At 38.3% G+C, this 17,842-nt stretch overlaps 1 protein-coding gene across 3 annotated transcripts; it reads left to right on the forward strand.

Annotated features, from left to right (window-relative positions):
* The first annotated feature begins 5,462 nt into the window (after positions 1–5,462).
* Positions 5,463–17,842, forward strand: bco1l (beta-carotene oxygenase 1, like). Of its 3 annotated transcripts, none has more exons than XM_081347607.1 (11): positions 5,463–5,587; positions 9,102–9,230; positions 9,397–9,526; positions 9,615–9,762; positions 9,870–10,014; positions 12,931–13,151; positions 13,285–13,551; positions 14,604–14,709; positions 14,802–14,896; positions 15,027–15,138; positions 17,006–17,842. In XM_081347607.1, exons 1-11 carry the CDS (start codon positions 5,494–5,496, stop codon positions 17,161–17,163), a joined length of 1,605 nt encoding a protein of 534 aa, XP_081203733.1. In that variant the 5' UTR covers positions 5,463–5,493; the 3' UTR covers positions 17,164–17,842. The 3 variants fall into 3 exon arrangements, with proteins under 3 accessions (XP_081203733.1, XP_081203734.1, XP_081203735.1); XM_081347609.1 differs by having other exon boundaries at positions 5,508–5,615; XM_081347608.1 differs by lacking the exon at positions 9,102–9,230 and having other exon boundaries at positions 5,505–5,587.

The following is a 17,842-nucleotide window of genomic DNA, read 5'->3' on the forward strand; positions in this document are numbered from 1 at the left end:
AGTATGCTTCTGATATACAGTATGTAGTGTACCTGATGTTCAGTATGCACCTGATGTTCAGTATGCTCCTGATGTTCAGTATGCTCCTGATGTTCAGTATGCTCCTTATGTTCAGTATGCACCTGATGTTCAGTATGCTTCTGACGTTCAGTATGCTTCATCATGCTCCTTATGTTCAGTATGCACCTGATGTTCAGTATGCTCCTGATATTCAGTATGCTTCATCATGCACCTTATGTCCAGTATGCACCTGATGTTCAGTATGCACCTGATGTACAGTATGCACCTGATGTTTAGTATGCTCCTGATGTTCAGCATGCTTCATCATGCACCTGATGTCCAGTATGCACCTGATGTACAGTATGCTTCTGATGTTCAGTATGAACCTTATGTTCAGTATGCACCTGATGTTCAGTATGCTCCTGACGTTCAGTATGCTTCATCATGCACCTGATATTCAGTATGCTCCTGATGTCCAAATATGCTTCATCATGCTTCTGATGTTCAGTATGCTCCTGATGTTCAATATATGCACCTGATGTTCAGTATGCTCCTGATGTTCAGTATGCTCCTGATGTTCATTATGCTCCTGATATTCAGTATGCTCCTTATGTTCAGTATGCACCTGATGTTCAGTATGCTTCTGACGTTCAGTATGCTTCATCATGCTCCTTATGTTCAGTATGCACCTGATGTTGAGTATGCACCTGATGTACAGTATGCACCTGATGTTCAGTATGCTCCTGATGTTCAGTATGCTTCTGATGTTCAGTATGCTTCATCATGCACCTGATGTTCAGTATGCACCTGATGTTCAGTATGAACCTGATGTCCAGTATGCACCTGATGTACAGTATGCTTCTGATGTTCAGTAAGCACCTTATGTTCAGTATGCTTCATCATGCACCTGATGTTCAGTATGCTCCTGATGTCCAAATATGCTTCATCATGCTTCTGATGTTCAGTATGCTCCTGATGTTCAGTATGCACCTGATGTTCAGTATGCTCCTGATGTTCAGTATGCTCCTGATGTTCATTATGCTCCTGATGTACAGTATGCACCTGATGTTCAGTACGCACCTGATGTTCAGTATGCTCCTGATGTTCAGTATGCTCCTGATGTTCAGTATGCTTCTGATGTTCAGTATGCTCCTGATGTTCAGTATGCTTCTGATATTCGGTATGCTCTTGACGTTCAAAGATTCCCACTGCATCCGAAATCGAATACTTCCCTGCAATATGAGAAAAACAGTAGGCCAACAGAATGTCCAAATACATGGTTTTCAATATAACATACTTTTTTAACAGTCACAAAGTAAATTCCAATTCAAATGTAGTACCTACTCAGCATACGATTTCAGACACATGCTGAGTCCCAATTCGCATACTATCCGTCCTAAATAGTATGCGAAACTAGAATTAGTACGTCCCAAATCGTAGCATGTTGAAATGAGTATTCCAAAGATACCCGGATGGTCTACTATTTCCGGTTAGAATTCGAAGTGCAGATCAATCATAGACAGTAAAAGAAATGGACACAGCGACCCCATTGGAACTCAATTGAGACAAGTGAAGCCCATTTTTAGCGATTTCTTAGCACTTCCTTTCCTGACGCGCAGACTCAAACCGAGCAAAGCGTTACACGGACCACGTGAGCAACCCGTCTGTCTTCTAGTAGCTGTGCCAAGAGAAATCTGAATCATTCCCTTCCGAATCTTGCAGAGACGGAGAGTGTGAGTAGGAATTGTCCATGAGCATGGAACAGGATCAACTTTTGCTTATTCTGATTAATTATATTGTCATTTTGCCTCTACGTCCCCCCGATTGCCAGCGAGCTTCTCCTCCTGTCCATACGGTAATCTCTCTAATGTGCGACAAAGAGTCGCTTGGTTATGACGCAATCGTTAGCCTACTTTTACAAAAACTGCTTCTACGGGGCCATAACATAAGCTACAAGGTAATGGAGCATTTTATACATTGTCGTGTTTCTTTAGAAATAAATAATGGACAAATGGAGTCTTCAAACGCCTCAGATGTAAAGTTATTCGCTGTCAAAGTGACGCCAAAATGAATGGAAGTCAATGGGATTGCTAACGCAAGTGAAGTTCCGCTCAAGATGGCGGCACCCGGCCGACTTCAACTTCCGGTCGACTTCCTTCCCGCTTGAGATCAATGCACACTCTAACGGCTAATATTGCCCACAACCCATTGCGTGCGGGAGGGAGGAGCTTTGCGGTGATGGTGGTGATGTAAACCTGGCAGTCGGATGCAGCAACGGAGATGCGCCCTCAGTTTTTAAGTGTAAGAATTAAAATGTTTAACCCTAATTAAAGTTGTATTTTATTGTCTCGTAATATTAATGGGTTTATGTTGTGCCAAAAAAGTACCGTGTTTATCTTGTAGGGTCCGATGAAGATACAGAGCGCCTCATTGCAGGCTACAAAACAATAAATAAAAAGGCTCTAGTAAGTTACAGTGTCATGCAAGTGTCTTTTTTTATGTATTTATTTTGATGTTTCTGTCTGACTTATTTGTAGTAATACTGTGGCTGTACATATGTTAACTTTATCAGTCCAACCAAAGAAACATGGTTACTACACTTTTACTATAGTAAAAGCATGGTTCATTTTCATCGGAGTATTTTTAAGTATTATACATAAGTATAAGATTAAGTATAAAATACGTTAAACAATAGTTACACTATAAACTTTAAATATTTTAACTCAGAAAATATGTAGCGCTAACTTTCGTTACACACATTTGCACATGAACGTCAGAACCAGCCGCCTCACAAACGACCTGCGTTTGGTTGATCTACTACGACGCCCTGCTTCACTCCTCAATTTGGTAAACACATTGTAAATGTATTGTGGAAAAAAAGATGGGAATAGTAAATAAAAATATATTGGATATATAAGAATGAATTAAAATGTTAAATGTTTTGTTAACAGTCGCGGTGTGCGTCTAGGCAACCACGTTCAAGTTCACGTTGCATGATGTCATCGAAGTATGTCCCAGAACGTGCATACTTTTTTGCTACACACTCAAAAGTATGTACTTTTTCATCACAAAAAAGTACATACTTTTAGGTCGTAGTATAAGTAGGCGAATTGGGACTCAGCCACACTCTCTCTAAACTCTTCCTTTTCGCAAGCCTACTCTGCTCTGATTGGTCAGCAACAGAGCATGTGAGCGGAGTGGAGCGGGAGCGAGAGCGGGCGGATCTTGGACATAGCGCAGAGACGTTTTTAAAAGGACGAAGCGTCGCCTTATTATTTCCCGCTCCAATTTCGCTCAGCTCACACCACGAGTCTGAAGCATGCTCAGTCAAACCTAAACCAGGATCCATCTATCTTGCACAGTCATCAACAGTAGACTATTTTCAGTCAAAACTCGGCTCAATAATGGAGCTCAAAAAGTAGGCTACTTCAAAAAGGAAAATGAGAAGTCATACAGGTCAGGTGTACTATTAATATAACTAACTAACAATGATAATGTGGTACAAGAAAACGAATGTGGAGACATCGTTTCAGTCAGCAAAGAATCATTTTGGAATCTCAAAAGACATATCTCTCGAAAACATGAACGTGAGCTACGCGAACACGCTGGGAAGAAAACAAAAGGTTAGCAAATTGAATACGGTAACTTGTAAATTAAATATAGCGTAATATTCAAACAAATTCGTTTTTTTTTTCATTCAAGTAGACCTAATGGTTCGTTTTATTTAGCCGAATTTGTGTCGTCCGTAATCATATTTATATTATTAGGCCCATTTATTCGTTTAATTTTACAGCAGTTTGTGTGTAGCCCATGGAAGCCAATTTAAATTTTAATCGTGCGCGTTGCGCAAAAGTTCACTTATCAAAATTCTGGCCTTATAGTTAATTTACTTTTAAAAAATGTATGTATATTCTTGCTAATGTAATTTTTATTTACATTATTTGGCCCATTTATTTGTTTAATTTTACAGGACTTTTTGTGTAGACTATATTCCTTCTTACATAGGCCTGTAATTTGAAATAAAACATTTCTATTTTAAAAAATGTTGTTGTTACTCATTAGTTCTTTAGGAGGTAAGGCGGTCTAAGCTAAAAGTGATATACATGTAGATTTTTTTCCTTTTTTGGAGCGAGCGGGGGGGGGGGGCGATTTCGTTGAGCGCTGAGTGATAATGAGCGGAGCGGCCTGAAGTAGCTTTGAGCTGGGGAGCGGAGGGGTGAACAGTTCGTGAGCGATGAGCGGAGATTCTCACCACTCCACTCCGCTCACATGCTCTGGTCAGCAAGGCCCAGTCTGTTGTGATTGGTCTATTGCTTACAGCATGTGTCGAAAATGAACCGCCAATCACCATATCTGAATTTCAGCTCCAGAGGCTTCCTCAGCGTTGGTTATTTCGTATCAATTCCAGCGTTCATCCTTGTGAAGTGCATGCAGAGTGAATTTGCAGCGCTGAAAAAAACAGCATCTTCTCGACATGTCAACAACACAAACCAAGGCACAACTACAGTGTTTGAGGACAGGTCGAATTAGACGTTGTTCACATGCAGCCAATGAAGAACATAGGCTTGCATTATGTAAATGTGTTACATTGTTACACAGATACGTCATAAGAAGTGAGACTGTAATTGCTGTCAACTCATTTCGGCAGTTCAGAATCGATTCTTTCTTTTAGGTGAAAATTACTTTATTTTATCGTGCAACTTTGATCTTTAATACTTTGCAGACCTTTTAGATTTACAAACAACTAGCTATATTACACACTGCACGAAAGTTTATATATTTGAAAAAGCATAATAGGGGCACTTTAATATCTCATGCAATTAAAAAATTATAACCAACAACTGACAATCAACAAATGGCAAATAAAATTCCCGGCACACGACTAAACCCTTATCAAAACCGTTTTTCTTTTAGACTGAGGTAAAAGTGCATTGACATTTGCGTAGGCTACTGGCAAGCTGTGTTTATTTGTTTATCATGCAGGTACATTGATAAAACAATTTACCTTCATTCATTTTCCATGGTGTTTATGCTTTACTATTTGTGCTATACAGGCATCAGCCATCTGTATAAGTGCTACACATTGAATTCTTCCTAAATAGGCTACTTTTGAATTAATCTGTTTATTGTCAGATCTGTGAATGTATACGTTAGCTTTATGATTAAATATATGAAACGAAAACAGACAAACTTGTTACATTAGTGAGTTATGTCAACTGTGTTCAATGTAATTGGTTAAATCTGTAGCTTACAGTAACACGAATATGGATTAATCTTAAGCATATAAAAGCAGTGGGATAAGGCTCCACTAAGACCATGAAATGTTCTGGAGAGTACAAACTTCGGTGAACTTGTCCTCATTTGCACTGCCTTGTTTCCTAAGAGGAACTCTGCAGCTGTTACATAATGATTCAGAAACGCAACTATGGTGACGGAGTGTATGTGTGAGATACCGTACTAACGTGTGTGTTATCAGCCTGTAGCAGCACATTTATGTCATTGAGCACTCAGCTTCTGCTCAGCATGTTGTCTTTTTTTTGGAGAAACGGAGTGGAGACACCGGAACCGCTTAAAGCAGACGTGTCAGGTAAAGTTTCTGCAGTGGACATTTTCATGTAAGGAACACTGTTGTGACGAGCTATTTCCTCAAGGCCAGATGTTAAAGGAATAGTTCACTTTAAAATGAAAATTCTGTCATCATTTACTCACCCTCAAGTTGTTTCAAACCTGTGTGAATTTCTCTCTTCTGCTAAACACAAAGGAATATACATGGGTTTCTTGTATACAAACAATACCGGATGCGCACGCATCCAGGAGGCAAAAAACCGCTATCTGTTATGCCGAGTTCTGTAAAAGAACATTGTAATTAACGTAGATGTCGCATTGTTTGTAATTTCTTGTTGACTCAATAATAAATTGCAATTTCAGAGTTGGATCTGTTTGTTTGTGTTTCATATTAATATAACATTATGTAAAACGTCCAACTGTTGACGAATCAAAATCCGGACATACTGTGATGCATGTATGAATTATCATGTTAGACTAAGTTAGTAATGTAATAGCCAATGTTAGCAGTGCAGCATCTATAGAGCCTGAATTTGCTTTTATATAAGTTAAAGGGTTAGTTCACCCAAAAATGAAAATTCTGTCAGTAATTACTCACCCTCATGTTGTTCCAACCATGTAAGTCTTTCGTTCATCTTCGGAACACAAATTAAGATATTTTTGATGAAATCTGACAGAATTCTGACTCTTCCATAGGCTTCCAGTGTGACCGAAACTCACCGACCCAGAATAGTTATTAAAAACATCGTTAAAATAGTCCAAGTGACTCCAGTGGCTCAATCTTAAGTATATCAAGCGACGAGAATACTTTTTGTGCGCAAAAACAAACAAAAATACCGACTTTATTCCACTAATCAATTCCTTCTCTCTGGGCCTCGTAGTGTTTTTGCGCTGCGCGTCTGTGTTGCACGTCATCACGCATCACACACATGACCTGCTTCGGCCAATTGTGAGCCTACGTGGTGACGTGCAACACAGACGCGCTACGCAAAAACACTACGAGGCCCAGAGAGAAGGAATTGAATAGTGGAATAAAGTCGGTATTTTTGTTTGTTTTTGCGCACAAAAAGTATTCTCGTCGCTTGATATACTTAAGATTGAGCCACTGGAGTCACTTGGACTATTTTAACGATGTTTTTAATAACTTTTCTGGGTCGGTGAGTTTCGGTCACACTGGAAGCCTATGGAAGAGTCAGAATTCTGTCAGATTTCATCAAAAATATCTTAATTTGTGTTCCGAAGATGAACGAAAGACTTACATGGTTGGAACAACATGAGGGTGAGTAATTACTGACAGAATTTTAATTTTTGGGTGAACTAACCCTTTAACCTTGTTTATGTTACTTCACGACCTGAAACATTTCATGACTGCACACATATAACGTTACTTTACTGTAAATCAAAGATTTTACGTTGGATTATGTGGGAAGCCTTAGTACCTCCGACCGTGGCAATTATATTAAAAAACTTACTCGTCTCAGCAATGGTGAGATCTTGCCGGATCCCTACGCAATACATGACGATCTTTGGATTGTGGATGACAAGAAGTGGCCAGCAATTGTATGGTCTGATATATATAATTATCTTATTCAGACGCCAAGTGTGTATACAAGAGAAATGATTAGAGCGTACAAATCCCTTGATGCATACAACTAAGTTACGTGCTATGTGGTCATGTGCAGCTCGTCAAATTATGAATAGAAAGAATATATACAACTTCCTCCTTCTGTCCCACTCTTCCATTTGCCTAGATTTGGAATTACTTGCAACATGTATAATTTAAATGAGCAGATAAAACACAACAGATAGGCCTGCACGTAAATAAATTACGCAACAACTCCTTGGCATTTTGACTTAGCGACAACACCACCATGCTACTAGCCTAAACCCTTTACTCCAGTAAGAAGACCGCGGGTCTTTTTGCCTCCTGGATGCGTGCGCAAGCAGTGATGACGTCGCCGAGAAATCCATGTATATTGCGGTGTTGAACCGGCCCATTGACTTCCATAGTAGGAAAAGAAAATACCGTGGAAGTCAATGGGGTTGTTTGCTTACCAACATTCTTCAAAATACTTCTTTTGTGTTCAGCAGAAGAAAGAAATTCACACAGGTTTGAAACAACTTGAGGATGAGTAATTGAAGTGAACTAATCCTTTAGCAGCAAGAGCAATGGAAAACTGCGTTTTTTTTAAATGCACATTTGTGAAAGAACTTTTACATTGGTTTGTCTACGGAACAAGGAATGCGACCATTTGTAGCTTACTATCGATGCGTCCGAGTCGTTCTGGGCTGGACCTTTTCGATGAATCGTTTGAACCAGTTCACAAAACCCTTTCACACAGTTTTTAAATAGCCTACATGTATAGATATGGGGAATATTTGCATCTTATTTAAACGTGCAAAAGCTTTTATTTGAACGATTTAAAGTCCCCATGAAATAAAAATGAAATGTTTTTTTGGGCTTTTAGTATTCACTATGTTAGCCTTACTGTTATATAACCCACTGTGCTCCAAAACATTGACAAAATGCGCATTTAGAATATATAAGCATTCAAAGCTTACAGTATCTCACTTATGCAAATATGGATCAACGATTTTGAGGTAACACTTTATTTTGATGGTCCTTTTTGAACATTCTACTAACTAACCAACCAACTACATGTCAACTAACTGTCATAACAGTATTAGTAGACTGTCTGTTTAATATCTGCTAACTCTTTATTGTGATGCTCCTCCAGCAGACATTCTACTGACTATAAGTAACTTTGCAACTACATGTCAACTTATTCTAACCCTAACCCTACCAGTGTATTTATACTCTACTTACACTCTAATGAGAGATAGTAGACATGTAGGTGCAACCTTACTTATAGTCAACAGAATGTGTAAAAGGGACCATCAAAATAAAGTGAAACTGATTTTGATGACATCAAGCTGCATTTTTAGCTTCTCATCTGATTTTCTGTCCAATCAAATGCTCTCTAGAATCTAATAGCTGTTCGATATGTCCCGCCCTGTCTTCCTGTTTCAGTGGAAATATCAACATGATGCTGCTCGTTTCAAGGCATTTCAGTGAGCCATTAAATCTTAGACTTTCTGTTGAAGCCATTGCTACACGTTTTTTAAAATGTAAAAAATAATTAATAATAATTAAAATAAAATAAATAAAAATTAAATAAAACTTTTAAAATTGCAATTCACTACCTATGATCCTGCAGAAAAATATCCACCAACCATAGGGTGCAACAGTCCGGTTCCAAAAGTAAATATGAAAATCCCATTAAATTTTGAGATACTAGTCCCAAAATTATTGCCAGCACATTGAGACTCACCATAATCAGCATGCCAAATTTCACAAGTTGGACATACAACCATATTACTTTGGACTATTAGTTAATCATCAACCCAAATATTGTAATTTTGCACCTTTTTACTCCCTGAATTGACATACTTCTCATAGATTTGTTGAAAGCCACATTACAATAGAACCTCAATGGCCTGTTCAGTTCACACACTGAATTGTCTGCTTTATTTAGGCTCCATCCCACCATGGCTTCAGGGGACACTTTTGCGCAATGGTCCTGGTCTGTTCTCAGTTGGTAACACTTCATACAAGCACTGGTTTGATGGAATGGCACTCATTCACAGTTTCACCTTTAAAGATGGTACGTCGGGTGCATGGGCAAGAACCTTTTAAATGACATTTATGGAAAGTACTACAATGAACATTGTTGCAAAAATCTGCAAGGTGCATGTGTTATTTTACTATATCTAGGAAAGTGTTAACAGAGTGCTGGATGAGCCATAAACAGTTAAATTGTCATTTTCCAGGGGATGTGTTTTACAGGAGTAAATTCTTGAAGAGTGAAACATTCAAAAAGAACATTGCTGCCAATAGGATCGTTGTGTCTGAATTCGGGACCATGGTGTACCCAGATCCCTGCAAGAATATATTCTCCAAGTAAAAAGATCATTCTTTCTGGACTTTTTCAATTTTGTATTAAATCCAATCAAAATGACCTGGATAATTGCTTCGTGTTGCTTTGTAGAGCCTTCAGTTACCTGGTGAACGCCATTCCGGATTTCACAGATAATAATCTCATCAACATCATAAGATATGGTGAAGATTATTACGCATCATCAGAAGTGAACTACATAAACAAAATTGACCCACTGACACTCGACACATTAGGAAGAGTGAGTCCAAATGTATTCATTATTTCAATTGTGTGTTCTAGCAACTGCATCCCAAGATATTTTTTTTCAATTTGCTGCTGATAAATCGTCCTTTATTATCTTTTCAGACGAACTACAGAAACCATATCGCCCTCAACTTGGCAACCGCACACCCTCACTATGATGAAGGGAACACGTACAACATGGGCACTGCCATTATGAACTTTGGCAGACCTAAATATGTTATTTTCAAGGTGCCCGCCAATGCCTCAGGTAACCAGAGAAATAGCATTAGACCATGTTAATCTCGTAAGACACATTCACACCAAGAACGATAACTATAAAGACAACTATCACAATAACTATATTAGTGTAACGGTCACCAGCTGGAGTGCCCTTGAGAGCCACCAGAGGGCACTCCACACCAGACTATTGTCACTCTTACAAACTACATTTCCCAGAACTCACTGCCCAGACTCAATCACTTATTGCATTCACCTGTGTCTCATTACCTTGTTAGTTTCAGCCTATTTATTCCATGGTCACTCATTCACTCACTGCGAAGTTTTGTTTGTGTCACACTGCATTTCTGAGCATTCTCCCTGGTTTCATGTCTCTTGGATTTCTTGGGGCACTGGTTCAGAATGAATTAATTTGTCTGCTATTTCTTTGCACAGTAGCTAGGTGTCACTATTGAGCTATGCTGAATGAAGCTTCGAGTAATGAACCTTTGGCTGAAGCAATGGGCTGCAAGGTCTCAGTGGTTCAGGAAGCCTCATTTTGCCATCACTAACGAAGGTTAAGATCCAAATGCAGCTTTATTTAAGGCATAATCCAAAGAACAGGCAATAGGTCAAACACAGGCAGGCCGAGAGACATGAAAAACCGAGAGACATGAAACCAGGGAGAATGCTCAGAAATGCAGTGTGACAAAAACAAAACGTTGCAATGAGTGAACATGGAATAAATAGGCTGAAACTAACAAGGTAATGAGACACAGGTGAATGCAATCAGTGATGATGAGTCCGGGCAGTGAGTTCTGGGAAATGTAGTTTGTGAGAGTGACAATAGTCTGGTGTGGAGTGCCCTCTGGTGGCTCTCAAGGGCACTCCAGCTGGTGACCGTTACAATTAGCGTCCCCACCGACGCTCAACATTGTTTCGTTTATTCTAACGAAATTATTCTAAAGTTTATTTGTTTGTTCTGCAGTTTTGTCGTCTGCTGCTTTAAATGCTCGAGCTCTTCAAAACAGGGTGGATTCTGATTGGCTGTAAATCATTCATCAGCTGGAAAAAATCTATCTGAAAGTAATTCCAATGATATTGTTTATCTGTGCTGTTATCGTTATAATTGTGGTGTGGACTGCTATTCTTTTACATTTAGAAAATTTTTTAAAACTATATCGGTAACATTATAGTTATCATCCTTGGTGTGGACGGGTCTTTAAACTTGTTTTGAACCCTTTGATGGGACTAAACATTTAGGTTTGGAATTTTTGAAATGGTACCAAACTTAGTGACTTTTGTCATATTTGCTATATGAACACACACAAAATTGTAGACATGATTAGAAAAGACTAAATGGTCATAAAATTTTTCAACTGGCAAAAAATATGAAACAGTTTCTTTATGCAAAGTATTTTTGGGTTTGTAGATTCAGTTCATAAATAAAAAGAGGAATCAGCACACCAAACAAACTCAAAGTTCAAGGTCCATTGAAAAAGTGCTGAAGATAGTCCAAGATGGACTGAAACGTTTGCTCTTTGTTTTCTTTTTCTTTTTTTGTGCACAGTCACATATTTGTTGTCGCTTTATATGAGAATCTTCAGAACAATATTTTTCAGTGGACCTTGAACTTTGAGTTTGTTTGGTGTGCGGATTCTTCTTTTTGTTTTTTATAAAAAAATAGTCACACTTGTGATCGTCATGGTCAAAAATGACCAGCATAGGAAATGCAAAAAATACACTTCAAATTTTTGGGGTACAACATACAAATCAGCCACGATAAAGCAGTCTTCGATAATCTCTAAATATATATCCAAATGCATAACCTAATAAAAGTAATTATGTCTGATTATACTCTTATAAGCAACAAGTGAATTCACAGCCTTGTATATTGTGTATATATTTATATATATGTCACAATATGTGGCTGTCGTAATGAGCGCACGACAAATGGAGCACAAACAAGTACTCTTTAATCCAGATACCACTAGAAGAATGCAGGAGAACAGAATAACTCAACCACATGAAACGCGAAGGATACAGGACAATGGACTGAGGAAACTCAGGGCTTAAATACATATAGAGTAATCAACGGAAAACAGAACAGATGTGTGGAACTAATTAACAACCAAGGAAACTAACTAAGCAACACAGGAAAACTCCGGTAGATGGGAACAGGGAAAACAGAACCTGTATTAGGCTAATTGAAAATAATATGAAATAGTTTTTTTAATATGTGACCCTGGACCACAAAACCAGTCACATGGGTACATTTTTTGAAATTGAGATTTATACATCAATGTAAAAATGAATAAATAAGTTTCCGCTGATGTATGGTTTGTTATGATAGGACAATATTTGGCCGAGATACGACTATTTGAATATCTGGAATCTGAGGGTGCAAAAAAATCTAAACATTGAGAAAATCGCCTTTAAAGTTGTCCATTTTATGTTCGCGATTGTGCTGCATTCACTCACAAAAATAAATGTTTTATATATTTACGGTAGGAAATTTACAAAATATATTCATGGAACATGATCTTTACTTAATATCCTAATGATTTATGGCATAAAAGAAAAATCAATAATTTTGACCCATATAATGTATTGTTGGCTATTGCCACAAATATACCCGTGCGACTTCTGACTGGTTTTGTGATCCAGGGTCACATATTTGTATTATTCTATATATATATATATATATAAAAAAAAAAACATTTAGAGGTAATTATTGTCTAGTACCATGAAATCCACACAAAATACCAAATATTAAAGACTAATTATTATAGAAACAAAATGAAGTACATTCATTTAATTAACACAAACAAACAAAATATTTTACGCTTAATATCTTCAGTCTGTTTCAACAGCCAAAAATCACAAGTGTGACCCCTAAAAGCGAAGAATACTATAGATGGGCCATATTTCAGAAAGAACTACACAATGTATGTAATTCTTATTGCAGATAAAGGGAAGGATAAGCCAGCCCTCAGGAAGGTGGAACAAATTTGCTCCATTCCTTTCCGCTCCTCGTTGTACCCAAGTTACTTCCACAGCTTTGGCATGACGGAGAACTACATTATCTTTGTGGAGCAGGCCTTCAAGCTGGATATCCTCAAACTGGCCACAGCTTACTTCAGAGATGTCAACTGGGGCAGTTGCCTGAAATTCGACAAGGATGACATTGTGAGCAAAACTTCTGTTTTTTTTTTTGTTTAAAATAGTAAAAATCGTCTAAAATAGTACTTTATCCATTCTTTAAATGCTTCAGTAACTGTCCAAAATAATATAACAACTGTTGGTTTTGATCACCACATAGACACTGATCCATCTGATCAATAGGAAGACTGGGAAAACTGTGAGCACAAAGTACCACGCAGACCCATTTGTGGTCTTCCATCACATCAATGCTTATGAGGAAGATGGCCATGTCGTCTTTGACTTGATTACATACCAGGACAGCAATCTGTACAATATGTTCTATCTACACAACATGAAGCAAGATGTTGCAGAGTTTATAGAGACCAACAAGGACTTCTCTCGACCAACATGCCAGCGGTTTGTCCTTCCTCTCAACATAGACAAGGTAATATACAGTAAAAAGGATTGAATTGCATAAGGCATCATTCCTTAGTCTTTATGGACGAGTTGGAGCAAGAAAACTCTTCCACATTTTTCTGTATATAATTATGAATTTTATCAAATGGAATCCAACTAAATTATGACCAAATTTCGGATTCCATATGCACTTAGACTTAGAAGTCCCTTTAAGGCAAGCCATTTCACTCGGCGGCCATCTTTGAAATAACACTCGGGCAGCTATTTCAGTCATGCCAGTACAGCTCCTATCTGTTTGAATGGGGAAACATCAAATTCTCCAAAGCTGTTCACCAAGATTACGATTTAATTTCATGTTTGAAATCACCAATGAAATCTGACGACAACTGTCTCATAAATTTTGTTTCTAAATGCTCGAATCATTATGAAAAACTGACCAGCCACTGCGCATGTGCTGTCATAAGCGCTCGTCTCAGAACACTGATTGTTTTTAAAGGCATACTATGCAGTTTCCGTTTTTGTCAAACAGCGACTCTAGGGGTACTTGTATTTAACGTTACTGTCGTAAATACCACTCGCGCAGAGCCGTCTCTGCACTCATGGCCTGATCCCCTCCCCGCTTTCTTCGTTTTCTTCGTCGACTCTGCCATGATTCACGTCTGAAATGCGTGCTAGTGTCTTCCACAGAGGCTGCTTCATATGTTGTTGATGTATGTGACGTGGTGGCGTAAAGCAAGTCGTGATTGTCACGAGATTTGGCGGGGTTTTGCAGGTTTGCCAGCGCCTGCTTTGCTATCGGGATGATTAGCCCTACAACGAGTTCGTTTACCATGGAAATGACTTCAAAGCTGTTATATTAAGGTACAAATCTTGCATAGTGTGCCTTTAAATCAGCCAGCAGCTGCAGTGACGTGATGACTCTTTTATTTAGAAGACGACAGACGGCACTTATTCGGCCATTTTGCGCGTTGCACTTTCTCCCATTCATAGTGATATGAGTGCACCGTCTTTGCATACCTAAAGTCTTTGATTTGATGAGATTTGTCTTAATACAATAAACCTTTTTTCTTATTATATCAGGAAACTCCACCGGGCACCAACCTGGTCGTGCTGCCGGACACAACAGCCAAAGCAGTGCTGCAGGAGGACGGCTCACTCTACTGCACCCCTGACACTATTTTTGAGGGTGATTACTAAATTTAGAACTTGATCTTGATGACTTGATGACTTGTTTTTTCTCTCATGTTGACTTACTGTGTGTTGCTTGTATGATCACAGGTCTAGAATTACCAGGTATCAACTACAAATTCAACAGTAAGAAGTACAGATACTTCTATGGCACCAGGGTGGATTGGTCACCCTATCCAAGCAAGGTATATATTTCTAGCATTCTGGACATTTGCATTTACTTGAACCTTGTTTAGCCAGTTGAGCTTTAAGACCACATTAACATTTTCTGCAAAAAAATGCAATGATTTATCAATAGTTTCTCCTGTTGCATAGATCGCAAAAGTGGACATAGTTACCAGGACACATAAAGTGTGGACAGAGGAGGAATGTTACCCATCTGAGCCAGTGTTTGTGGCATCTCCGGATGCTGTTGAAGAAGATGATGGTGAGTATTTAATGGAAATATTGGACATTTTTGCAAAATATGAAGAATGTTTCTGCGTAATGCAGGCTGAAAGAATAAAAAAAAATTGAAAACAGTTAACTAGTTCAGTCATGAAACTCTAGATGGCTCGAATCCTTCACATGCAATCTGCTAGCAATCACATCATTAGCACATGGCAAAAGCTGATTCTGCAGCCAATTATATTTCTTGCTCAACAACTAGGGTAGTTCCTCTAAAACCCTCCTCCTTCCCCAGCTCCACCTGCCTAGATCTACTACGGGATTTATGTATGACTATTCATGCAGCAGCAGCATAACTTATGCGTACAGCAGTGTGTCTGTGTATCTATTAGCAGTAGCAAGTCCATTCTTGCTCTGAATCAGCAGCAGTGTAGCAGAATAAGTCCACCAAGACCAAATACATTACCATGCTTGAAAGTATTCAGAGCGTTGTCATGACTGAACTCTATTTAATCAATTGCAAGTTGATTCTTCTTTGTTAAAATTGTGGGGCACATGAAGATGAGTGTCACGAACTGCTCCGAGACTTGAGTTGAAGATCCAAATGCAGCTTTATTGGGACAATCCAGAATTGTAATCCACATAACAGGCATAAGGGCAAAATGATAAAGCAAACAATCCAAACTTATGATAGAGTCCAAAAACACAGGCAAACAATGATATCCAGGACAATGAGAGAAGAACAAGAACACGGGAAAGGAAAGGAAAGGAAAGGAAAGGAAAGGAAAGGAAAGGAAAGGAAAGGAAAGGAAAGGAAAGGAAAGGAAAGGAAAGGAAAGGAAAGGAAAGGAAAGGAAAGGAAAGGAAAGGAAAGGAAGGAGGCTCCCAGAATAGCAGTGTTACACAAAACAAGACTATGCGAAGTGAGATTGAAAACACAGGACTTAAAGGAGAACTCCGGTCAATTTTAACATTTTTTTGTACATTTGGAGTGCTGTCAATACAGAGAACAACGACAAAAATCGGTGTTGCCTACACCGTGTTATTCTATTTTTAAAATTTGCACCCTGTTGACTTCAATGGGGCAAGTACTAAACCTGCTTTTAGCCTCTTAACATCCTTGATGTGTCATTACAAGTGCACAGAAAATGTGAGTGATTCCTTCAGAGTGAACATGAGTGAATCTGGCTGCAGTAGATGTGAAAGATATTAATAAAAATGTTGTTATTTAAGCCAGCGCAAATACCTGTGTTTACATCCTGTTTTCGGTTGAAGTCCAAAGTAGTCGATTGCCGAGTTCACGCGCGTGATCATAGGTAACTAAACCTATGCGTGTGAACTCGGCAATCGACTACTTTGGACTTCAACCGAAAAACAGGATGTAAACACAGGTATGTGCAGTCAGATTCACTCGTGTTCACTCTGAAGGAATCACTCACATTTTCTGTGCACTTGTAATGACACATCAAGGATGTTAAGAGGCTAAAAGCAGGTTTAGTACTTGCCCCATTGAAGTCAACAGGGTGCAAATTTTAAAAATAGAATAACTCGGTGTAGGCAACACCGTTGTTTGTCGTTGTTCTCTGTATTGACAGCACTCCAAATGTACAAAAAAATGAGCTCAATGTTAAAATTGACCGGAGTTCTCCTTTAAATAGGCAGATTTTAACAAGGGTAATCACACTCGGACACTAGGAAATGAGGTCCACAATGGGAAGGCCCAGGAGTCGGGAGGAGTGCCCTCTGGTGGAGATTAAGGGCACTCCAGCTGACGGATGTCAATGGGCTTCCAAATTGGTCAGTTATGAGGTTCCATGATGATTAGGCGACTCTCACTATAGCAGAAAGATTTTGTAATTATGCTGTCTTGACAAAACATTCAGTAAGTGATTTTTCCTAATTTTCAGGTATTATCCTGTCTTCTGTGGTTTCGTTCAATCCCCAAAAGCCACCTTTCCTAGTGGTCCTGGACGCTAAGTCCTTTGAAGAGATCGCTCGCGCAACCATTGATGCTACTATTCATATGGACCTGCATGGGCTTTTCATCCATGAGAAGGGTACCTAAAATGGACATCAAAATGATGCACCAACCCATTGTGCAGGGTTTAAAGAACAATTCTTATTTGTTTATATTTGTAAATTTATATATACGAAATATAAGAAGAGAAACAAGATCTAAAAAGAGAAATGATTATATTTTTTTTTTTTCATTATTGTAAATTGTATTATATTTTTACAGACATTCTGTAAAACAGGCTATTGTTACATTGTAACATGATTATATAAAATTATCTCTCCTTAATTGTTTGTGACAATTGAGTGGATTTTAAATTGTAAATCCTGTAATTTATTATTCCTAATCTAGCCCTTTAATAAACCTGGCCACAAATGTATTGTTACAGCGGCGCTAATATGTTTATCATTTGTAAGCCGCTTTGGATAAAAGCATCGGCTAAATGAATGATCATTTTTATAGACATTCTGTCTATAAAACAGGCTATGCAATTTAAGATTATCTGTTCATTGAGTTTAAAGCTGTAAAACATTATTTTACTGTAATTATTTGTATTGTGGTGCCATTAAAAATGTTTTGACATCTTATCCAGAGAATAAAGAGCAGTCAATTACTTCTGATGCTGATTATGCAATGACTTTGGACTAATATTGAGAGTAAAGTTCAGAAAGAGCAATGTACAGTTTGGATAACTATGAATAAATTTGTTTTATTTTTAATCACAAATCTG

This window comes from Scardinius erythrophthalmus (assembly GCF_964197995.2).
Source record: "Scardinius erythrophthalmus genome assembly, chromosome: 2".
Lineage (NCBI taxonomy): Eukaryota > Metazoa > Chordata > Actinopteri > Cypriniformes > Leuciscidae > Scardinius > Scardinius erythrophthalmus.